Source organism: Triticum aestivum, chromosome 6D, assembly GCF_018294505.1.
Source record: "Triticum aestivum cultivar Chinese Spring chromosome 6D, IWGSC CS RefSeq v2.1, whole genome shotgun sequence".
NCBI lineage: Eukaryota > Viridiplantae > Streptophyta > Magnoliopsida > Poales > Poaceae > Triticum > Triticum aestivum.
Window position 1 is genome coordinate 470,197,477 of NC_057811.1, and position 24,137 is coordinate 470,221,613.

At 44.2% G+C, this 24,137-nt stretch overlaps 3 protein-coding genes and 1 long non-coding RNA gene across 12 annotated transcripts; all 4 read left to right on the top strand.

The window, feature by feature from the left end:
• The first annotated feature begins 843 nt into the window (after positions 1–843).
• On the top strand, positions 844–4,566 carry LOC123142731 (putative F-box/LRR-repeat protein At4g13960). The gene is made up of 7 exons (XM_044561504.1): positions 844–878; positions 1,182–1,580; positions 1,669–2,035; positions 2,126–2,572; positions 2,980–3,132; positions 3,259–3,442; positions 4,258–4,566. The coding sequence occupies exons 1-7, from the start codon at positions 844–846 to the stop codon at positions 4,269–4,271; spliced, it is 1,599 nt and encodes a 532-aa protein (XP_044417439.1). The 3' UTR covers positions 4,272–4,566.
• Positions 4,567–5,829: 1,263 nt separating this feature from the next.
• Positions 5,830–9,109, top strand: LOC123145982 (putative F-box/FBD/LRR-repeat protein At5g56810). Of its 9 annotated transcripts, XM_044565536.1 has the most exons (7): positions 5,831–6,142; positions 6,233–6,599; positions 6,684–6,709; positions 6,800–7,130; positions 7,565–7,717; positions 7,808–7,991; positions 8,754–9,109. In XM_044565536.1, exons 2-6 carry the CDS (start codon positions 6,255–6,257, stop codon positions 7,979–7,981), a joined length of 1,029 nt encoding a protein of 342 aa, XP_044421471.1. In that variant the 5' UTR covers positions 5,831–6,142; positions 6,233–6,254; the 3' UTR covers positions 7,982–7,991; positions 8,754–9,109. The 9 variants fall into 9 exon arrangements, 8 of the variants coding, with proteins under 8 accessions (XP_044421465.1, XP_044421469.1, XP_044421470.1 ...); XM_044565533.1 differs by having other exon boundaries at positions 6,233–6,709; XM_044565531.1 differs by having other exon boundaries at positions 6,684–7,130.
• Positions 9,110–11,579: 2,470 nt separating this feature from the next.
• Positions 11,580–13,692, top strand: LOC123142078 (GDSL esterase/lipase At4g10955). Its single transcript, XM_044561101.1, has 2 exons — positions 11,580–11,693; positions 12,112–13,692. Exons 1-2 carry the CDS (start codon positions 11,584–11,586, stop codon positions 13,097–13,099), a joined length of 1,098 nt encoding a protein of 365 aa, XP_044417036.1. The 5' UTR covers positions 11,580–11,583; the 3' UTR covers positions 13,100–13,692.
• A 5,153-nt stretch (positions 13,693–18,845) lies between these two features.
• On the top strand, positions 18,846–21,746 carry LOC123142079 (uncharacterized). The gene is made up of 3 exons (XR_006470517.1): positions 18,846–18,979; positions 19,101–21,479; positions 21,568–21,746. It is a non-coding gene; the product is annotated as an uncharacterized lncRNA (long non-coding RNA).
• Positions 21,747–24,137: the final 2,391 nt, after the last annotated feature.

Here is a 24,137-nt window from a genome sequence, read left to right on the forward strand (position 1 = left end):
CTTTTACTTCCAGTTCATCACAGAGACAACTAGTCAACTTTAAGTAGTCACTCACAAAGATCAACCTCAACTAATGACACAACTCTGTCTTGCAGATCTTTAATCTAAACAGTCAGTAATTGAAATACTACATTGGAGAGAATACATACATCTATATATGCCATGCATATCATTAGTAGGCCAAGGTACTTGCAAGGGAACTGCATTATCGGCATAGGAAACTGATTGAGCAAAACTTCAATATCCAGCATGTAGCAACAAATAGGATACACAACACTCTTGGCTAGGTTTGCACAGAGACCCGGGGCAATACCAAAGCTATATAGTATCTGCTTGGTGACCTCAATGTCAACATGAGACACTGATATGAAGAGAGCCACACCATCTGTATAGAGAGTGACCCGCAGAAGTGAAGTTGGCAGCTGAATTGGGGTAAGTGTGCCAACCGAGCAAACTTTGTTGAACAACCAGTGGAGGGAGCATTGTGACCTTGAAGAGCATCAGGGAGAGGGTTGCCTTGCCTGATGCCTCGCCGGTGGAAGAATCTCGGCTCCAGTTCCCCATTAGCCATGACCCAAGAGGAAGCAGTAGCCCAGAGCAGACAAATGATATCGCACCACCAGCTGCCAAAATCCTAGGGATGCAGGCGGGCATCCCGCATAACCCTGCATAAACTTGATATTAGTTCAAACTAAGCTAAATCTGACCAAAAAACTATAATGAGCCTCAGACATTTTGACCTGGAAGCGGGGCGGATCGGCGCCGCTCTGCATCCCTACAAAATCCATATATCTCCTAACTTCCAGTAGATAAATCCAAGACACCGAGTTAAAGGCACCCGCAATGTCTAGCTTCATGAACGGACCAGACTCCTTGTGGTTAGACTAGCCACAATGGGTAGTAACATAGAGTAGTAACATGCCCATGTTACTACTTTATGTTACTACCTCTATAGTGGGGAGTAACATATGTGTGGTAACATGCAACACTTCATTTATTAGGCTATAGACTTATCTTGCATTGATATGTGTGATGTTACTCATATTATTAATAACTAGCTATGTTATCACATGCCTCTCTTTCTTCATTTAATATTTGCCACATCATCTTTTTTATTTAGATATGTGTGATGTTACTGCCTATGTTACTCCCAACGTGGGGTAGTCTTATGCATGTTATAGGCGACGTTCTTATAACAAACAAAAAGTTATCTATGCTTTTGGATTGGATGAATCACTCTCAGAGAAAGGCACCAGGGAAGGTGCGAGTCTAAGAGACAAAATAGGATTCTGTGTCCGTCACCACAACGCCAACGCCGCGGCCATTTTCACTTTCCAGTATCCACCGCACCCGCGGCGGCGCTCCTCCTCATTGTTGTTGGATCCCGCCACACCTGCTCCGCCCTCGAACTGCTCGCCTGCTCGCGCCGCCCCCATCTCGCGGCGAGCTCCGGCGGCTCCGGAAGAAAACGGGGCAGGGCCTGGCCGCGGGAGCTACTCGACGAGCTTGGGGACGTCGGTGCTGATTTGGGCCGGAGAAATCGGTGCCCGCCTGCTGTCGGATTCACCGGTCGAGCTCAGGTGCTGCTGCCCGCTGGATTCACCGATCTGGTCATGCTGCATTCCCCTTTTCTTTTCTGCTGATTCCTTCTTTATTCTGCTGCCGCAGGGCGCGTCACCTGTTCGACGGAATGCTCAACAAGAACGCGGCGAGCGGCAAGGGTCACTTCGGCGACCTCACCGACGACCTCCTCTGGCACGTGCTGTCCTTTCTGCCTGTGGCTGATGCCTTGCAGACTTGCGTTCTCGACACCCGGTGGCGTGACCATTGGAGGCGCACCACCAGCCTGCCCCTCATCTTTGACCAGTTGAGTTTTCCGAGCTCCGAACGTTTCAAACAGCTTGTGAAGCTCTTCATCCACCTCCGCGGGAACTCACCTCTCGACAAGTGCAAGATCGTTGGCTATGTTGATGACGAGGAGGAGTGCACATACACAAACACGATGCTGTTGATCCAGTACGCTCTAAAGTGCCAAGTTAAGGAGCTCCTACTCAGTTTTGCTGTTGAAAGAGATGATGACATTGAGTATAACCCACTAATACTCGATGTGCCTCTCATCTCCCAGCACTTGAAGACCCTACACCTTAAATGGGTTTACCTAAAACGCTCCACTCTGAATTTCTCGCGTTGCTCGGTATTGGAGGAACTAGAGATGCAACAATGCAACATTGATGCACGCAGGATATCTTCCAAATCACTAAAGCATCTGTACATTACCAATTTTTGTTCCTTCCCTGCTGAGTTCCATATTCGGATATTTGCCCCGGGTCTTATCTCACTGCAACTTGATGATCATCATGGCTTGACCCCTTACCTTGAATACATGCCATCTCTAGAAACAGCTTATGTTTGGCTAGACCATGATTGCTATCATTCTTGTCGTATTAACCGGCAGGACTGTGAGTATGATCACTGTAGCTGTCATGCTTATCCCGTTGAGGAGGGTGTGCTTCTCCATGGTTTGTCCAATGCTGTGAATTTGGAGTTGTTAGGCAATACTTACACCGAACTGGTACATTAACACTTACTTCCTTTTTTATTCTTGTTATTATGTGCCACCCATGGATTCTCTGTCCACTGTTAGACCTGCATATACTTGTTGTCATTGCCACAGATTGCTATTTTTATGTGCACCAATGGGTTTTAAATCAATGGGTTTAATAACATAGTAGCTTGATTGGATAAAATGTATTTCCAGGGCTTGAGGTTTAGTTGTCTTTCTTTTATGTCTGAAATTAAAGTATCTACCCAAACTTCCTACTTACTTAAATTGTTTTGCCTTCTTGAGTCTCACTGTTCATTTTTGTTCCTTTCTATTTGGTAGTTTGAAATTAAAGTATCTACCCAATGTTCCTACTACCGGAAATTATTTCTTCTAGAGTCTCAAGGTTCCATTTTGTTTGCTTGCTATTTGTCCAGTTCATCTATAGATGGGATTTAGAATGCTGCCCCATATTTGACAAACTAAAGACTCTATCACTCAATGAATGGTTTACGACTATTGACCTACTGTGTATTCTCCAACACTCTCCAGTTCTTGAGGTGCTCACTCTCAAGCTTGGTAGCACTAAGGTATATATATATATATATATATATATATATATATATATATATATATATATATATGAAGGCATTGTTGTATTGTTAAAGGAACTATTATGTATATTCTGTTGATCTTCTAAATGTTTTGTATCATAGAAATTCGTTGGAGCAACAGGAGCACAAGAAAAGATAGAACAATCATTTGTATGCTCGCATCTTGAGGTTGTCAACATTGAATGTGGAAAGGTTGATGAGGGAGTTCACAAAATTCTAAAGTTCTTGAGTACATGTGGCATACGTCGTGATCAAATTAGCATCGTGGAGCAATGGCCTTCCTACCGTAAGTAACGTTTGTCATTTTTCATGCTTTTTTTCTGTGATCCTTATACCGTAAGTAACGTTTGTCATTGTTCATGCTTTTTTTCTGTGATCTTCCTACTTGTTCTATCATCTCTGTTGTAATGAAATAACAATTAGAGTTTATGACACCCTTTTGAAATCTATACATATTCAGTATCCATTATTGGATTGTGTGCTGGTTAGTTCAGAATGACTGTTAGGTTTCACCAAAATTAATTGCTCTGTTATTACTGGTGATAAACTGATAATACAATGGTTAGCACACATTGCCGTTGCACGTACAAACCTATTGTGTCTGTAAATCTGTTCCATCCATGCAAAGATCATTTGGGTTTGATCCTGTGTTCTTGTACTGTTTAATTACTGATGGAAATAGTAGTCGTTTTCGTCTTGAAATTGAGTTTTATCTTTGCTCTCATTCTAGTTGGCACATTAAATTTTCTAAAAATATTCAACTGAGTAGTGAGTGTAGTGCCTTATTGTTTTCACTGTTGCTCCTAGCCTGTTGTCAGTTTCATAGATATAGAGTTTGATGGCCAAATTGCATGCATGTCTCACTAGTGTCTGAAGTCCCTCTTGAGTCTTCAGGTATCTGAGCGATCATATATGTTGCTCTCACAAGGCTAAACTTTTGTGTTCAAAGAAATTTGGTTGATGCACTTTGAGAAAAAAAACATTGTTCCAGTTGCATGATATCATTGATATGAAACGGCTAGCAAAGCTATTGTCTCGTCTATGTCAGTTGAGGTCTTGGAATTCGAAACCAAACTTATTGCATCGTCATGTTTTGTGTAGGTTTCAGTTTCTAGAAGCCTCCGTGTCCTTTGCTTTGGTCTACCACGGAATGAGACGGACGCACCAGTTTACACCCGTGACGGTGCCTGAGATGGGATGTGTGCTCGCTTGTGATCGTTGTCTGAAGCCTTATGTGTTTCTCTGAATAAATCTGTAACGATGGTCCTGTTAGCTGTTATCGCAACATTCGGTTTCTCACTTTCTATCTTCTGGTACTGTGTTGGAAGCCTGCCTGTTGGTTGTGTGGTGCAACTCAGAAAAAATGTTTCCATTACGTTGAAGCATCCCTTAATTTAGTTTTAGCAGAAACAGTTTGGCGGCTGGGTACTTCTTTTGGATGAGTGGTTGGACCTAAACCTGGTTTAAAACCAGGAGGCAACGCCTTGTTGCATCTTCTCTTTGCCCCGTTGCAGTGTTTGTGTTTAAAACCTCTTGAGTTTGTCCGTCGGATCGCACCATCCAGGAAATTTGCTGGAGAAAATAACCGCCGTGACAGAAACAAAGGCCAGGCAAAACAATTTTTGTCTAAATGGTCTGGTCAGCTTGATGCAAAATTCTTCTTCATATGTTGATACTGAAGCACAAGATAAGAAGCATCTTTTATACCTAGATCTTGACTGCCTTGTAGTAGTCTTTATGGCCGTTGCATTCTGGCCATGCATGGCATGAAAATTGCAACTCATGATGCTGCCTCGTTTTCGACTTGGTTCAGCAAATACTGTATTTCTTAAATTGATCATAAAGAAAATGATAAGAGTTTATATGTTACACTTACAACAGACATGCAAGTTTCCCCACAAAGAAAAAAGAGCCATGCAAGTGGTGTGTTTGTATCAAATAGCTTTATTATGTCATCAGAAAAACGTAAAATGGAGCTGAGAAGGAACAAACAAATGACACTAGAATTTGCATAGACTTTTTTTTTCCAGGGTGAAAAGAGTTTTATTCCATTTGTTCAGAGTTACAGTCAGCTGGCAAAATCTCAGGGCCAAACTTAAAAAAATACCTAAAAACAGAGTCCTCCCACCGACAAGGGCCAGGATCCGTCACGCCCACATGGCCCTAAAAACACGGAAGACGAGGCGGATCCGCGACCGCGTCGATAGGAGGCAACGGAAACCATGTGTTTGTTCGCTCATGTCGCCCAGGCAAGGGGGGGGGGGGGGGGTGAGACGAGTGCTCCGTGGGATCGGGACAATAAAGGAGACAAGTCTCGGGTAGTGCAGGGTGGCGCCGATGCCGGCCAGAAGTGATGGGGAACCGTGGTTGGACTAGCAATGGAGGATGGCTCAACGGTGGTGGAGGGCTGCCAGGGAGAGGCGGGAAATAACAATGTCCCATTAGCCTCCGCTTCCTCTCCAAAGAAAAGTTTAGGGTTTCTCTACCTCCCACCAGCGTCGCCGCCGGTCCACCTCATGTTCAGCCCGCCGTCGCTAGGTGGTATATGGATTTAGATGTACTTTTATTATTTCTGATATTCATTATACTGCCATGATTGAAGATGAGTAGATTTAAAGTTTTCCGGCAAAACAAACCTGAAAATATTTGTTTTTATATATACGAGCAAAGGAAAATAAACCTCTTGTGTGTCCCGTCAGTGCGACGCAGCTGCCATTTCCAATATCCCGCGCCGGCGCCGCGCTCCTCCCCATCTTCGAAGAACACCTGCTCCCCCGCTCGAACTGCTCGTCTACTAGCGGCCGCCGCCCTCTCGATCCCGGACACGACGAGCTCCGGCACTCCGGAAGAAGACCGAAGAGTCCAAGGGGAGTGGACGCCAGGGGCAGGGCCTAACTGCGGGAGCTCCTCGACGAGCTGGAAGACGACGGCCGACGCTGACTTGCGCCGGATATCAGTGCGCGCCTGCTCCTCTAGTCGAGCTCAGGTGATGCTGCCTATTGGGTTCCCCGATTTGGGATGCTACATTCCCCTTTTTTCTCCCGTTCTGCTGATTCTTTTTCTTCCGCTCCAGCAGGGCGCGCCACCTGTTCGACGGAATGCACAAGAAGACAGCGGCGAGCAGCAAGGGTCACTTCGGCCACCTCACCGACGACCTCCTCCGGCACGTCCTGTCCTTTCTGCCTGTTGCTGATGCCCTGCAGACCTGCGTACTCGACACCCGGTGGCGTGACCATTGGAGGCGCGCCACCAGCCTGCTCCTCATCTTTGACCAGTCGAGTTTTCCGAGCTCCGAACGTTTCAAACAGCTGGCGAAGCTCTTCATCCACCTCCGCGGGAACTCACCTCTCGACAAGTGCAAGATTGTTGGCTGTCTCGATGACGAGGAGGAGCGCACATACAAAAACACCATGCTGTTGATCGAGTACGCTCTAAAGTGCCAAGTTAAGGAGCTCCTACTCAGTGTTGCTGTTGACGAAGACTTTGAGTTTGAGCCACTAATACTTGATGTGCCTCTCATCTCTCAGCACTTGAAGATCCTACACCTTGAGCGGTTTGAATTAAAACGCTCCACTCTGAATTTCTCGCGCTGTTCGGTACTAGAGGATCTAAAGATGCAACATTGCAACATTGATGCACGCAGGATATCTTCCAAATCACTAAAGCGTCTCTGCTTTACCAACTTTTGTTTCTTCCCTGAGGAGTTCCACATTCGGATATTTGTCCCGGGCCTTATCTCACTGCAACTTGATGATCATAATGGCTTGACCCCTTCTCCTGAATACATGCCATCTCTAGAAACAGCTTATGTTTGCCTTCACAATAATTTCTATCATTCTTGTCGTGGTAACCTGCAGGACTGTGAGTATGATGACTGCAGCTGTCATGCTTATCCCGTTGATCAGGGTGTGCTTCTCCATGGTTTGTCCAATGCTGTGAATTTGGAGTTAATAGGCGATACTTACACTGAACTGGTACATTAACACTCACTTCCTTTTTTACTCTTGTTGTTATGTGCCACACATGGATTCTCTGTAACATCTCTGTCCACTGTTAGACCTGCATATACTTGTTCTCATTGCCACAGATTGCTACTTTTATCTCCATCAATGGGTTTTAAATCAATGATTTTAATAACATAGTAGCTTGATTGGATAAAATGTATTTCCAGGGCTTGAGGTGTAGTTCTGTCTTTCCTTATATCTGAAATTAAAGTATCTACCTAAACTTCCTACTGACTTGAATTGTTTTACTTAAATTGTTTTGCCTTCTTGAGTCTCACTGTTCCTTTTTGTTCCTTTGCTATTTGGTAGTTTGAAATTAAAGTATCTACCCAATGTTCCTTGTACTGGAAATTATTTCTTCTAGAGTCTCAAAGTTCCATTTTGTTTGCTTGCTATTTGTCCAGCTTATCTATAGATGGGATTTAGAATGCTGCCCCATATTTGACAAACTAAAGACTCTATCACTCAGTGAGTGGTTTACGACTATTGACCTACTGTGCATTCTCCAACACTCTCCAGTTCTTGAGGTGCTCACTCTAAAGCTTGATAGCACTAAGGTATATCCTATATATATGAAGACATTATTGTATTGTTAAAGGAACTATTATGTATATTCTGTTTATCTTACTAAATGTTTTGTATCATAGAAATTGGTTAGAGCAACTGAACTAGAAGAAAAGGTAGAACAATCATTTGTATGCTCGCACCTTAAGGTTGTCAACATTGAATGTAGAAAGGTCGATGAGAGAGTTCACAAAATTCTGAAGTTCTTGAGTCAATGTGGCATACTTCGTGATCAAATTAGCATCACGGAGCAATGATTACTCATACGTAAGTAACCTTTGTCATTTCTTCATGCTTTTTTTCTGTGATATTCCTACTTGCTTTATCGTCTCTGTTGGAATTAAATAACACTTAGAGTTTATGAGACCCTTTTGAAATCTATTTATATTCAGTGTCCATTATTGGATTGTGTGCTGGTGTAGTTCAGAACGACTGTTAGGTTTCACCGAAATTAATTACTTTGTTATTACTGGTGATAAATTGATAATACAATAGTTACCGCACGTTGCCATTGTGTCTGTAAATCTGTTCCATCCATGCAAAAATCATTTGGGTTTGATCCTGTGTTCTTTTACTGTTTAATTACTGATTGAAATAGTAGTCGTTTTCGTCTTGAAATTGAGTTTTATCTTTGCTCTCGTTCTAGTTGGCACATTAAATTTTCTGAAAATCTTCAACTGAGGGGTGATAGTGTACTGCCTCATTGGTTTCACTGTTGTTACTAGCCTGTTGTCCCTTTCATGAACAGAGTTTGATGGCCAAATTGCATGCCTGTCTCACTAGTGTCTGAAGTCTGAAACCCTCTTGAGTGCTGATGTATCTGAGTGATCATATATGTTGCTGTCACAATGCTAAACTTTTGTGTTAACAATTTTTTTTGTTGATGCCACATGGAGAAAAAAAAAACAGTTGTTCAAGTTGCATGATAGTTCTTCTATATCAAACTGCTAGCCAAGCTATTATCCGTCTATGTCAGTTGAGATCTTGGAATTCAAATCCAAACTTATTGCATCGTCATGTTTTGTATAGGTTTCAGTTTCCAGTAGCCTACGCGTCCCTTGCCTCGGTCTACCGCGGAACCAGGCGGACTCTCCAGTTTCCACCCTTGACAGCACTTGAGATGTGATACATGCTCGCTAGTGACGGCGGTCTGAAGCCTTATGTGTCTCTCTGAATATGTCTGTAACGACGGTCCTGTTAGGTGTTATCACCATATTTAGTTTCCAGCTTTCTATCCTTTGGTACTGTGCTGGAAACCTGCGTGTTTATTGTTTGGTGAAACTCATGAAAATGGATTTTAGCTGCTGGGCATTCTTTTGGATGAGTAGTTGGACCTGAGCTTGGTTTAAAACCAGGGGCAACACCTTTTGTTGCATCTTTCTCTTTACCCTGTTGCAGTGTCCGTGTTTCAAATCTTCGAGTTTGCCTGTCTGATCGCACCATCTTGCAGCTCCTCCACCGGCAGCCGCGCCTGATAGAGTCCGATAGAGTCCGACGGCGCGCGCGAACAGGTGGGTGCCGACCTCGGGCACCGGCGCCACCGGCACTCCGTCGACGCTCAGCCGCCACCTCGACGGTAGTCGCACGTCCGACGCGGCGGGGATGCCGAAGTGGGCGAGCTCCTCTGCCTCCTCCAGCGTGATGTTGGGGGGCGCCATTGCCAGAGAGAGAGAGAGAGAGGGGGAGAGAGGGAGAGAGAGAGAGAGACGACGCTTCGATTAATGCTGGTTTGGCGGCGTGTGAAGGTGAGAGGTCGGCGTGCGCAGGCGGTCAAGCGTGTGAATCGATGCCACGCGCGGATCCATGCCCAACTACGACGATCGATGGGACGCTTCGCCCGTGCCGGTGTAATGGCTGGCTCGGCAGTCTGCGCCGGAGTAATGCGGGCGAGCGGCGAGTGGGTAGGGTTAGGTTTGCGCGTGGACCGCCCGACAATTGACCATGCAGACGCGGTGTACGCTTGACACGTAACATGCGTGCTAGACACCGTACGGCCGTGCGCGCGCACCGGATTTTCCATGCTGCCATTTTTTATAAAGGGGTATTGGACAAATTTAGACCGTTAAGGAGACAAACATTGGACTACAGAACGAGCTGTGAATACCACTTGTGTACAACACTAAAAAACAAAAAAATTAAACACTCAAACAGTATCTAGCTCAAACAACCTCATCTCAGTCTGAAAATGGCCCAGACTCCCCACCAGGTTCATTCAGTTCAGACTACGTGATGCAGGCCGTTCGATCTACAATCGGATAGCTATCCACCACCCCACCTAAGTGAATACTACATTGTCTTGACGCAAATTCAGGCCAACACACACACGATGTGCTAGAACGCGCATCAAGCTTGGGATCTTCCTGCGGTTGCCTTGGCAAAAACCGGTGGCTGATTTCCCTCTGGAAACCCTAAAAACCTAAGAACACGAGCCAGGACAAGATCCTGTCGGGCAAGCATATGTAAGGTTGTGCTAGGGTCTGCAGGCCACCTAGAAATCCTTCAAACGCCGCCACGTACGCCAGAACAGACACGAAGCACACCGCCGTGCTCGAGGTCATCGAAGTGGAGACGGATAGGATAGGCCGACAGCGAGATCAACATCAGTTTGAACGGAGACTTTCATCCAGTAATCTTTTTTTACAATTACTTTTCCTTGTGTTTATTGCAGTTGCCCCCGATCCCTTAAGTGAGTCGCGAGCTAGAAGAGAAACATCCCTTTAGTTCATAATATATTTGTCAACCATAGGGTCGACGACCCTTCCCGTGAATTAGCGACAGAAGAAGACAACATCCTCTTCGTGAGTAGTGGGACCAAAAGTGGAAGTAGAGTATTATTCATGAGTACAAACAAATCTGTCCAATATGTGTAATGTAGCAATGTGCATTTTGAAGATGAATACCCTCATGGTTTGTATTGAAATAATGCTTAGTTTTATTTAATATGTATATTAAATGCTGATAAGTTCCTCCTAGATTTTGGTGGAAAAAAAGCTGGAACTGGTGGGAAACAAAAACTTTAACAGGAAATAGCAATTACAAATTTCACGGGAAACAAAATTCAATTAAAATGCAGTAATATTCCAGGAGCCGGTGATAGCACGAACTGCCCCTGCAATGAGTTTCTACCTTTGAAAAGCAGGGGTGGGCCGCATGCCCGGCTCCGCAAATGTGAATTCAACAGGGACCTGGATATCATTTATATAATAGATAGTGTCTTGTGCCAACAACTTTCTGGGTCTATCAAGTCAAGCAAAAAGATCTTTAGGCAAGTCAAGCAAAGTCAAGTCAATAAATGCTTTTAGTGTTCGGCAGACGTCCACATATGAAAATGGCATCGGAGTTTTGCAACTTGCTAGCTACTATGATCTTGTCTATAAGCTTTTGCTTTGTTCTGTATTGATCGTTGGAAGCCCGATAACACATTTTGTTATTCCAGTTTTCAGGTAGGAAAAATCTGTGTATCAGTACGGAAATTAAAAAAATCCCTTGCCATTAATCCTTGTCCTAATGGATATGGACGTGGAGCGCATCCACTTTATTCGTATTCTCCTCTTTTTTTCCCTCAGGGGCCATGATTCTTGGATTAATTATCGGACTCCAGGTGCATGATAGTGATCGATCCTCATATATTCCCACGGATACATATGTGGAGTGGAGTCTCTTTATTTGTATTCTCTTCTCTTTTTTACATGGGTCATGATTCTTGGTTGAATTATTATTGGATTGGATTCCTAGTGCATGCTTTTGTTGCGCTTCTGCAGATGCGTGGTAATCCTAAAATCTGCAGGTTGCCACGCGTGCATGTATGTATATATATGTGCCTCCTAGGGCTCGTCTCTTGATGGGAGAGCAGAGCAAAATGCAGTACTACGCAGGCGGTACCTCCTTTAACTCACCACATGCCGGACCTCATGGCCGTGACTGCTTCTGCATCAGCGGTCCCAAACACATAGTTCAATCCGTTGACTGGTACGTATCGTAATATATTGTGGCAATATGGATGAACTAAGTGCAAAGTTGGGAGCTGAAATTTGTCTCTTCTTTTTTGTGCGGAGAAATCTTCCGAGAAATTTGTCCGTTTTGTAACATGGAGAACCAAGGTTTCCAAATAGTCGACTGTGGGGTGGTCTTTTAGAGTGACACATGATTCAAGTAGCTAGGTCAAACGAAATTATTTCATTATAAGATTAGAGAAGTACTCCCTCTGTAAGGACATATAACAGTGTTTAGATGACTAATACACTCTTATATTTCTATACGGAGACAATATAAAATCTTTTATAATTGGATTCGTCGTTACAAAAGAAGTACATATATATTTTGCATGCATGCATGCATGAATGAATGAATTGTCGTTTAACAAACGGTGGATATATTTTCGTTTCAGGAGCAACGAGGAGCACCGCCGCTGCATCGCTGCTTGCCTTGTGAAAGCTACTTACATCATGGAGGAGGACCGACCAAAGTGCAGGGTGTATGACATGGGATTGGCGCCGCTGTGGTGGCAGAGCTTCCACTTCGAGCTGCGGGATCTGCTTAAGTGCGGCACTGAGAACGCGGACGAGTTCATCTTCGGCGCCATATTCGAGTACTGCCCCCCCGTGGGGTGCCAGCGCCACCCGTCCGCCCCAAACTATGTTTTCGCCCTGCGCGGCACCATGCCTCGGCACCCAAAGTCGGTCCATGACCTGTACAACGACATCAAGGTCTTCCTCAGCGATCTGCCATGCTGCAGACGGACCCAGAAGGCGCGTCAGGCGGTGACCAACATGCTCATCCGCAAGGGCACGGAGCGGTGCGTGCTGTGGCTGGCGGGGCACTCGCTGGGCGCGTCGCTGGCGCTGGAGGTGGGGCGGGACATGGCGGAGCAGCACCAGGCGTACCTGCCGACCTTCCTCTTCAACCCGCCCAACGTGTCACCGGTGCCGGCCTTGAACCTCCTCAATGCTTCGGAGGTGGCGAAGAAGGACGTGTTCACGGGGAGCTACCTCGTGAAGGCGGCGCTCGGGGCCACGGTCATGAGGTCCTACTGCACCCGCATGGAGAAAGTGTTCCAGCGCCTCTCGCCGTGGGTGCCGGAGCTGTACGTGAACGAGAGGGACATCATTTGCCAGGGCTTCATCGACTACTTCGAGCAGCGGCAGAAGGTGGAGGAGCGCATCGCCGGCGTCGGCAGGGCAGCCATGAAGTTGTCCTATCGCGACATGCTCTCCTCCCTCATCGGCAGCAGCAAGGAGCAGCCGCACCTCTTGCCGTCCGCGAGGCTGTGGAAGAACTCCAACACAACATTCGGCACACATGGCCTCAAGCAGTGGTGGAGGCCGGACAGCGAGCTAAAGCTCAGCTGCAGGAAATTCACTTACCCCGGAGCATGAGATATCTATGTTATATCATACGTTACATGTGTGCCTAGCTACTCCTACTTGTGTATCATACGTTATAATAGGACGTATCTGACCCGAGGAAGAGCATGTACGTGGAGTATCTGATCATACTAGATCATTCAGGACAGGGCAGCAAGCCGATCGAGACCAATCTCAGGGAGCGAGGGTTTATACCGGTTTGGACCTCTAGGGGGACGTCCAGTGTGGTCTGTATTGATGTGGTGAGGAGCGTGTTACTAGGATTTAGCAATGCGCACCATATATATGCTCCCTCATGACGGGGGTGATTACATGTTTGTAGGCGGGCAACCGCGTTAGTAACTAACGGGAGTCTATATCTAGTTACATCTATTTGTACATCAAGTAATTGAGATCGAGCTCTTTTACGGCGCATCATACTCCCTCCAAGACCCAGTAGTATTAAATAATCTCAGCCGTACGTTGATTAGATGGGTAATTTTGTCAATTTTTGGTTCGTAATTTATAGACCCCCTCGCTGTGACTACTCGCGTCTGCGCTCATTGTTGCCCTCGCGGTCATCGCGGCATCCATCTATACTGTACGACAATCCATTATGTACTCCTTGTGTGCTCACTCATCCGCCCACGGTCATGATGTGTTGCCACCATGGTTCGTCCATCCTTTGTTTTAGCTAGATTTGATTGCATTGTATGCATGTGTTGCTTGCGTGCAGCCGTCGACTTGTATACGTATACCACGCGTGATCGCCGGGATCTATTGGTTGCTCATCATAACGTAGTGATGCATCTGAACTTGATCGATCTAATCAAGGACGCTAGCTTGGCTAGCTTCGTGCATCTCGGCAAAAGGCATCGACCAGCGACCGGCAAGGATCGATTGGGGCGAGTAAGGATGGCAATGGGTCGGGTTGAACAACATCAAATCCATATCCATATCCATGAAGACAGTCTTTGCCCGCCCATGAAAAAATCCACGGGTGAAAAATTATGTCCATGTCCAAACCTGATGGATATCCATATCTACTGGATATCCATTGGCTCTTCTCGAGGCATATAAATGAGACATAACACAATGTTAATATAAGCTCTTCCATCTTCACCTCGTGGCAGGCTAGTCTTGACATATGGTAAACATCAACTTATGGTAAATCAACGTCCACTAACAATCTAAGATCATTTAGCATATTTTTCTAACAGATGAGAATGACGAGTCATTTAACAAGGAGATAAAAATAAGGGGAGGGGCATTGGAGTATGTTACTAAGGGGATTGAGTGTCAACTGATAGAAGTTACGATGGGGATTGTGTAATTTCTTTTGCATATTTTAGATAACAAAGTGTAAAATTGCAGTGGGATATGTGACTGTGGGGTAGGGATAACAGATTTTTTTCCCATTAAGTCATACTATCGGGTCGGGTTTGGGTATATCCATGGGTATAAGATTATATCCATGCCCTACCCACGAGCAATCGGGTCGGGTTTGGGCGCCGCCCATGGACACAAAAGCATATCCAAACCCTATCCATTCGGATCGGATATCCATGGGTAAAATTGCCATCCTTAGGGGCGAGGTACAATCATCTCTTTCTTGCATCTCTGCTGGAAAGTAATCGAGGAATCGGGCTTCCGCCAACAGTCCCGGAATGGATGGACTGCATCGAGAAGAAAACACACCTTCGATTTTGCCTGTAGACTTTTAGTATTTGTTTTGATTGTCTTCCGATTTTACCCTTCAGATAGAAAATACTACTGATTTTGTTCAGTAGTATTTATGGACCTAGTCCATTGAATGATCGAGAATGGACGGCTCACATTAATTAGATGCACCGTAAAAGATCTCAGATGATCTTCTGATATTCTTCCTTCTAGTTATGTTAACAATTTTTTCAAGGAAATTGAGAACATATTCCCCTCCGTGAAAGGCACTTCTGCAAGCAAACCAGAAAAGCTTGCAGTGCTCCGCCAGATCAAACAGGTTGCTGAGCACAATAGGATATAGCTATAAACATCATCAACCATGTTGGTAGTTGGCGATCCATTGTTGAGTGCTTCATTTGAGTTTACGCACCACCAGCACTTCGCGGTTGCAGTTGTAAAGAGATCATAGCTTCTTAGGGCATTTCTATCCGATCCCCTAAAAATAAAGAAGGATCCGACGGAGTAGACCTTTAGTGGAGTATTTTTACTCCATTAAGTTTTGGCCGAACCTAGCTGATTCCATATATATAATGGAGTAAACTTACATTTGACCCATACATTTCGTCGAACACTTGCTATGCGACCACGGCGACCACGCATCGGCGAGCAGCACGCAACGGGGAGGGGGTGGGATGGGGAGCGGAGGAGCAGTAGCACACACCGGTGATGGCTAGCAGCAGCACACACGCAGTGAGGAGGAGAAGCGGCAAGAAGCACACAGCAGCAGTGGCGAGCAGTAGTATGTGCACCGGCAGCGGCGAGGAGCGGCAGCAACACGCTGTGGCTGTATCCGTAGTAGTACGGGCAGGGGTCGCCGACTAGGTCGCCGTTGTCGACAAGGGAGCTTCACGTGAGTTGCCGGCCGTCCACAAGGAGGCCTTTGCATGAAGAAAATTTATCCTCGGCCGCCTCCATACGGAGTATATTTTGGTATTGGATAGGTAGCGGAGGATAAATTATTCTCCTCTATTCGGTTTAGGGGATCAGCTAGGTGTGACATAGGCAGGAAAATCGAATTTATCCTTCCTTATAGCCCGACAGGGGATCGGTTAGAGTTGGCCTTATTAAGGCAGGTTAGAAATGATTCAACTCTCTTTTGACTGATGGCACAATTCGGTCCCATCATTCTCTATTGTTCAATTAGTTCGTGCAAAGCCCTCTTAGATTCATGAATGTAATGATTATTTAGATAATAGGAAGCATATAGCAATTCCGGGAAAAGCTCATGTGCCCAGTTTATCCCGTGAAGCAAATTTTGCTCACTAAATTCTTCCATCACCGGATCAACGCTAAAAAGGAAAAACCACATGCACAAGCCTCAAGCATGCACTAGGGTGGGTCACTGAGCATGATCTCAAGGAGGAAATTATCCATATCGATTTCTTCAAGGTCATGAGAAAAGGTGACCCGAGCGTCATCGACTTAAGTATAGAGGAGCTAAATTTTGAGACACGTGACTTGAGTGATCTTGAACCCCCATGGCTGAGAAGGAGGTGAAGGAGGCCATCAATGCTATTTTGTGTGATGATCAGATGGTGGATGTGTCCAATATTCAGAGGAAGGATTGTGCTACTGTGGGATGATCAGATGGTGAATGTATCCAATATCCAATACTACAACCCCAGCCTACTACCTTTCAGCTACGGTGCACATTAGAGCCTCCGAAGTGAACTTAAAAATTACTTTTGTGTATGGGCCTACCTCTCGAAGTCATTTTCTTTGCAGAGCTTCTCGACCAAAACCCCCCAAGTGGGGTAATGTGGCTTTCCTCCGGTAATTTTAAACAAATTCATTGGGCGCGCGGCTAGAATAAGCGCAATGTCAATAGAAGTCAAACCAATCGTTTCCGGACCGCTCTACAAAGTTGCGAGTTGAAGGAAATCCACCTTCAAAATAGGCGGTTCACATAGAGTAATTAGAGAGAAAATCCCACATTCAGCAAGCTTGATGCGTTTTTTTAATGCCGAATGGGATTCATTGTTCAACACCTGTGTGTTGCATTCCCTTACATCCTTTCTCTTCGACCATTGCCAGATGTTGCTCGCTGATGAGAGAAGGACCAAGAAAACCAAGGACATTCAAGTTTGAATTTTTTTTTGGACAAAAATGTCGGGCTTCGAGGAGGTGGTCCTCACGGCATGAAATGAGCTTAACATACACCCAGAGCCATATCAAGTGTTGTTTCACAAGCTAAAAAAAACTAGCCTTCGCCTCACCAAATGGAGTAGGGACTTTTATTCTCCAAAGTGAAACTTCACCACCATTTTGCCCTCTTGGTCATACAGTCATACTATGCCTTGGCATTGCCCAGGAGCGCATCTTTTGTCCGCCAGGAGCACGACATTCGGGCAAGGCTTAAAAGAAAGGTTATTAGTTTGGCGATGCTTGAGAGGGCTAGAAAAAAGCAATATGCAAGAATGTCTTCCTTGAAGGAAGGAGACGCAAACACTAAATTCTTCCATCGATGAATCAACGCTAGAAGAAGGAGAAAGCCACATCCGTAGGCTCAAGAATGCACAAGGATGGGTCATCAAGGATGATCTCAAGGAGGAAATTATCCATGAACATTTTTTCAAGGTCATGAGAAAAGGGGGCCCGAGCGTCATCGACTTTAGTTGGGAGGAGCTAAATTTTGAGACACATGACTTGGGTGATCTCGAAGTCCCATCACCGAGAAGGAGGTTAAGGAGGTCATCAATGATATGCCGTGTGGTAAGGTGCCCGGGCTGGATGGCTTCAGAGGAGCTTCCTTCAAGAAATGTTGGAACATTATCAAAGATGATATCACGAGGATCATTCACCATTTTTGCTCCTTTCATACTTCAAACCTCCATTGGCTTAATCATGATTTTTTTTCACATGTATGATCACCGGACGCCGGAAAAGAAGCAAGCCTCCACTAGCACCCACACTCTCTACAACCTCCACCCGATCCATCTTCACTTTTTTTTCTCAGTTTCCTGCCCTATCTATATTCAGATGTGTCTCACACAGAAATACAGGCATCAGACCTAGACGCAAAAATATAGGCATCAGACCTAGACGCGTATATGTCTTCTCTGTGTAAACCATGGATGAAAAGACATATTAGGGGAAAATCATATTTGTATACTATATATATCTATGCGTACATGTGTAATTTTTTTAGATTCCGATATATTGTTCTTGGTTTTTTGAAGGGCTCCAACCTAGAATCCTCCTGCTTTTCAATGTTACATACCTTAAAAAAACTATAACTGCTGCTGCTCACCATCGTGTTGTCGACAGCCCGACCACCCCCTTCTCGAGTGTCGGCGATGATCCCCGCACCTCCGATCCGAATAGTCAACCTTCGGACTCATTCCTGTCGTTGATGTCCCGGCCTGCTCCTGCTCGTTCACAGCTCACACTCGCCTTGGAGTCTGTGGCCTCCCCGTCTCGCGCTTGGGGCAAAGCCGAAATTGACTGACACGTTTAAATTTTTGAAGCGTCTGATGTTTAGCAAAAGCGAACTAATAAAACCCACAACTTAAACAAAACTACTAATAAAATCCATGTCCGAGGTAAAAAAATGAGCCAGAGTAAGGACGTTGTCATGGGGAGGGGCGTTTTGGCTCATGCTTCCGGGTGAACAGTAACGCGAAAAAATAGTAAATATTTTTAAAAAATTCTGAATTTTTATGTGGATGTTAATGTTAATGTTGCAAACATGCTTGAGAATTTTCATGCAGAACGAAGCAGCGGTGTTTGGTCGGTGAAAAAACAAATTTGGTGTGACATTTGGTGTTTTTTTTTCTAGAGGCGAAAATACTTAACTTTTTCGGCTCAAAATTTGCAGGTAGCATTTGGATGTGACTAGCAACACATACAAATTTTGTCTTGCTTTTTTTGGCATTTCAAAAATTATTTTTGGACCCGGGCGCACTTACTCCCGGGAGCCGAACTGAATTTCCGCGTTGTCATATACTCCTACTACTCATCTTGTCCAGGCCAGGACACCATCCCCGGTTAAGAAAGAGTGGCGTGAGAGTGGGGATTAAGGAGGGTAATCGCTGATGTTTATAGCCCCTAAAACATGGGCTCGCCATTTTGACTCTCTCCTCCCTCCCGTTTCGCACGCAACAAAAAAGCAGGCAGGCCCTCAAACACCGGGGGAGGGCTGGCCGGCGGCTGGAGGCTCTGGATCGTCCGCCTGTTTGTCCACGACTCGAGGTGCTTTCTTCTTCATTTTCTCTAGAGGGGTTGATCAATGGATTCGTGGACTTGCTTTTGCTACACTGGCCGCTGATTGCCATCCTCTCCTCATTTTTCTTCTTGTTTTTCCCCGCTCAAGAAGCACCCGCCATCTGTTCGACGGAATGCGCAAGAAGAAGCCCGCCGCGAGCAGCAAGAATCGCTTCGGCGACCTGCCCGACGACCTCCTCCGGCACGTGTTGTCCTTTCTGCCGGCGGGTGATGCCCTGCAGACCTGCGTGCTCGACACCAGGTGGCGCGACCACTGGAGTTTCCCGAGCTTGGAACGTTTCAAACAGATCGTCAAGCTCTTCATCCACCTCCGTGGAAACTCACCTCTCGGTAAGTTCAAGATCAACACATGTCTTCATCAGTGGCGGTGCCAGGATCAAAACATTGTGATGTCAATCTTTTCTAATGAATTTTCTTTGTACCCACAAAAAAGGTTTTTTAGATAAGTTTGTATCCCTTTATTTATCCCCTTTATGTTACATTATGAGCCAACGAAAACATAATACTTCATAACTTATATAAATATTTATGGCAGCAATCCTTTGTGATCATGCATATCTTGATATATATATATATGCATATTGCATAACATATTGGAATAAATTTCAGTATGAGACAATGATTGGAAGAGAAAAAACATATAGCAATACAAAAGACAGAACTTACGAATAGAAGGGGAAGGGCAGATGGCCTCGTTCTGGCTTTGGACCCGATGACCAATACAGCAATATTGATCGATTTATGCGACACACCATTGACGGTCCATCGCTCGCGGGTCAGTGGACGGCCGGAGGTGGCCATGCCTCACGGCTCATATCCTGACCGAAGATCGCAGGTGGAGGACAGGAGTCGCTCGCGGCTCGCCGGACAGCCGGAGGTGGCCCTGTCTCACGCCTCACGCCCTGGCCAAAGATCGCAGGCGGAGGACAGGATGAGGCTGTGGCGGAGGGAGAAAAGGTTGAACTGACGAGGAGAAAGTTGGGAAGGCAGAGAAGTCGAAGGAGAAAACCAAGGAATTTCTGCGATGCATTACGATCAGGGAAGATATTTAGGACTTCCTATTTCTGTACGACCTAGCCCTTTTCTTTAGAAGATCCTAGCCCATTGTTACACGAATCAGATGATACATGGGCCTGTAGTCAAATTCCAACAGTTTTTTGTTCAGAGGCGTGTTGTACGCAGCCTGGGTCAATTTGTTACGAAATTCCTGTGTAGTCATACGACTACACAGGCTTAACGTGGCTTCGCCATTGGTCTTCATGTTGACGAGGAGCACAAATACACAAACACCAGGCTGTTGATCGAGTATGCTCTAAAGTGCCAAGTAAAGGAACTCCTAGTCGGCATTGATGTTGATGATGATGACGGTGATTTTGACGATGACAACAACCCACTAAAACTCGATGTGTTTCTTATCTCCCAGCACTTGAAGACCCTGCACCTTAAATTGGTTAACCTCAAACGTTTCGCTCTGGATTTGTCGAGCTGCCCAGCATTAGAGGATCTAGAGATGCAACATTGTGACATTGATGCTCGCAGGATATCTTCCAAATCACTACAACGGCTATGCATTACCGACATTTGTTCCTTCCCCGCAGACTTCCGTGTTCGGATATTTGCCCCTGGTCTTATCTCACTGCACCTTTATGGTTTTAGGGGATTGACCCCTTCATTTGAATACATTCCATTACTAGAAACAGCTTATGTTTGGGTTGACTATGGGTGCAATGATTCTTGTCGTAGTAACCAGCAGGGTTGTGAGCTTGAGAAATGTGGTTGTCATGCTTATCCCATTGACGAGGGCGTGCTTCTCCATGGTTTATCCGATGTTGCGAATTTGGAGTTGCTAGCTGATAATAGTACTGTTTCCTGGGACAGTCATGAAATTGAAGTGGTACGTATGCATTTACTTCCTTTTTCGCCCTTATTGTTATTTGTCACCCACTAATTCTCTTTTAACATCTCTATCCACTGTTAGCCTGCATATACTTATTCTCATTACCATGATTTTCTACTTTACTCTTCACCAATGGGATTCAAATCAATGATTTAATATCACGGTGGCTTGATTGGTGTAAAATGTGTTTCCAGGGCTTGAGTCATAGTTCTCTCTCTACTTATGTCTGAAATCAGAGTATCTACCCAAACTTTCATCTTACTATTTTTTTTCATCTTCTCAAGTCTCACAGCTCTTTTTCGTTCCTTTGCAATTTGGCAGTTTGAAATTAAAATATCTAGCCAAAGTTCCTACTAGACGATTTTTTTTCTTTGTAGAGTCTCAAAGTTCTATTTCGTTCATTTGCTATTTGTCCAGTCTATCTACAGATGGGATTTAAAATGTTGTCCCATATTTGACAAACTGAAGCCTCAGTTGCTCAATGAGTGGTTTACGACTAGTGGCCTAGCGTGCATTCTCCGACACTCTCCAATTCTTGAGATGCTCACTCTTCAGCTTAATAAAACTAAGGTATATCCTATATGAAAGAGTTTTTGTGTTATCAAAGGAATTATCATGTATTTTTGTTGATCTCACAAAATGCTTTTATTGGTCAAAGTTATAGGAATTATCCTATACTCGTTAGAGCAACAGGAGCCCAAGAAAAGATAAAACAACCATTTGTGTGCTCGCACCTTAAGGTTGTCAACATTGAATGTAAAAAGGTTGATGAGAGAATCCGCAAAATTTTGAAGACCTTGAGTGCATGTGTCATACTTCATGAGCAAATTAGCATCACGGAGCAATGTCCTTACTCATGCCGTAAGTAACCTTGGTCATTCTTCATGCTTTTAAACCTATGTTACTACCATATTCCTGCTTCATGCCGTAATTAAACAAAAACTAGAAGGGTTGTGCGCGCTTTGCTGCGCTGCTCGTGTTGTTGGATTTTTTTTAAATCACGCTGTTTCAAAATATAAGGTGTATTTTTTTGAAAGTCAAACCTTTTAAGTTTGATCAAATTTGTAAAGAAATATATCAAAATCCATAATATCAAATCAGTATTTTCAGATTCATCACAAAATGAATTTCCATATTCTTTTGTTTAATATTGTGGATGTCGATATTTTTGCTCTGAACTTGGTCAAAGTTAAAGAAATTTGTCTTTCTAAAAAACTAATACCCCCTATATTTTATAGCTGATGGAATATTTAGTTTGGCAGGTGGGGGAGATGATAGAGTGTGTTTTATTTTTATTTATAATACAGTGATTTGATGGGCCTTTCGTGGTGTGATTCCGTGTTATTGGCTGACCAACCTATATTTATGTGTGAAAATTTCTATGTCGTTGGTTGCATGTACTATATTGATGCTACAATATCACATGACGACACTTCTTTTCTCTAGGTGGTGGGAGGGTGCGGGGATTGATATGTTTTTATAGGTCGGTTGCTGTTGATTGATTTGAAAAATTGTTGGCCCAGTAAAAATCAGAAACCAAACCAAAATTGAATACCTCAATTGAATGAAAGAGCTTCAAACTTTTGGAACATGGTGAATAAAAAGAATTGAATGAGAGAACTTGAGAAAGTGTTGACCCGGTCCAAATCGGATGACCCAATTCTAAATTGAATAACTCAATTAATTGTGAGGTCTTAAAAATTAGAAAGCATAGTGTATAATATAAAAGAATAGAATCATGGAGCTTTGAGAAATTGTTGACTCGGTCAAAATCGGATCACCCAATTTTAATTTGATACCTCAATTGAATGTAGACTCATTAAACCTAGGGAGCTTAGTGTTATAGATGATTATTGTCTATGGCACCCTTTTAAACCTATTTATATTTAGTGCCCATTATTGAATTACCTGATGATGGAGTTCAGATTGACTCTTAGGTTTCACCAAATCCAATCGCTCTGTTGTTACTTACTAGTGATAATGAAATAGTTACAACACATTGCCGTTGTGCCAATAATAACAATCAATCACGATCATTTAGGTTTGGTTCTGTGCTTTTTTACTGATTAACTACTAATGGAAATATTAGTCCTTCTCGTCTTGAAATTCAGTTTAATCTTTCCTCTCATTCCAGTCCGTACGCTGAATTTACTGAAAATCTTCAAACTGACGGGTGATAGTGTGGTGCCTCATTATTTTCGCTGTTGTTCCTAGCCTGTTGTCAGTTTGATGAATAAAGATTGATGCATGGCCAAATTGCATGCATGCATGTCACACTACTGTCTGAAGTATGAGTCTTGAGGCATCTGAGTGATCATATATTCTGCTCTCACAAGGCTAACCTTTTCGTGTTAAGAAAGAAAAGAAATTTTGTCTAGGCCACTTAGAGAAAAACAGTTATTTGTTCAAGTTGCACGATAGTTCCTCTGGCCAAGCTATTCTCCCATTTATATCAGTTGAGATTTTGTAATTCCGAACCAAACTTATTGCATCGTCATGTTTCGTATAGGTTTTAGTTTTGAGAAGCCTCCTCGGCCCCTGCTTCGTCCTACTGCGGAACCAGACGCATGCTCCAGTTTCCACCCTTGATGGCGCTAGATATGCGGTGCGTGCTCGCTTGTGATGGTGGTCTAAAGCCTTGTGTGTCATGTTCGCTGTTACCACCACATTTAGTTTCTTGCTCTCTGCCTGTAATGATGGTCAGACGGTACTCTGCTGGAAACCTGCATGTTGGTTGTTTGGTGCAACTCAAGAAAACACTACTTTAGTTATCTAAACTTTCTTATATTTCTTTACGGAGGGAGTTGTTTCCAGTATGTTGAGCTATCACTTTATTTAAATCGTGTGTTTGCCTATGTGGTCGCACCATCTAGCAATCCTGGGTCTGGTTCAAAAAGAAGATCATCACAACTTGAGAACTATTTGTACCGTCCTTGATCTTGATTGCCCAGTAACCTTTATGGCAATTGCACTCTGGCCATGCATTGCTTGAAATTTTCCTAGGATTTTACCTTGTTTTTGACTCGGTTCAATATACATTTATTAACTCGTTGTATGTGTATAGAGATGCTCAGCGGCCATCCAATTGGCTTTTATGCGACACACAAACATCTTGGATTTTACAGGAAACTGTTAATGAGCTTCATTGAAAAAATTCCAAATTTAAAACACTTTCACTTTTTTGTGAGGGGAAAAGGCATGTTGTACATACATATGATTTGTTTGAAA

What these genes read in the sequence shown, in the direction of transcription:
- LOC123142731 (XM_044561504.1), top strand. Translation starts at nt 844, where the DNA reads ATGTCTAGCTTCATGAACGGACCAGACTCCTTGTG. An exon ending in AACGGACCAGACTCCTTGTG is followed by an intron (nt 879 to 1,181) that starts GTTAGACTAGCC and finishes TGCATGTTATAG; the next exon opens with GCGACGTTCTTATAACAAAC. An exon ending in TCAAGCTTGGTAGCACTAAG is followed by an intron (nt 3,133 to 3,258) that starts GTATATATATAT and finishes TTTGTATCATAG; the next exon opens with AAATTCGTTGGAGCAACAGG.
- LOC123142078 (XM_044561101.1), top strand. Translation starts at nt 11,584, where the DNA reads ATGCAGTACTACGCAGGCGGTACCTCCTTTAACTCACCACATGCCGGA. An exon ending in ATAGTTCAATCCGTTGACTG is followed by an intron (nt 11,694 to 12,111) that starts GTACGTATCGTA and finishes TTTTCGTTTCAG; the next exon opens with GAGCAACGAGGAGCACCGCC.
- LOC123145982 (XM_044565530.1), top strand. Translation starts at nt 6,255, where the DNA reads ATGCACAAGAAGACAGCGGCGAGCAGCAAGGGTCACTTCGGCCACCTC. An exon ending in GCGATACTTACACTGAACTG is followed by an intron (nt 7,131 to 7,564) that starts GTACATTAACAC and finishes CTATTTGTCCAG; the next exon opens with CTTATCTATAGATGGGATTT. An exon ending in TAAAGCTTGATAGCACTAAG is followed by an intron (nt 7,718 to 7,807) that starts GTATATCCTATA and finishes TTTGTATCATAG; the next exon opens with AAATTGGTTAGAGCAACTGA.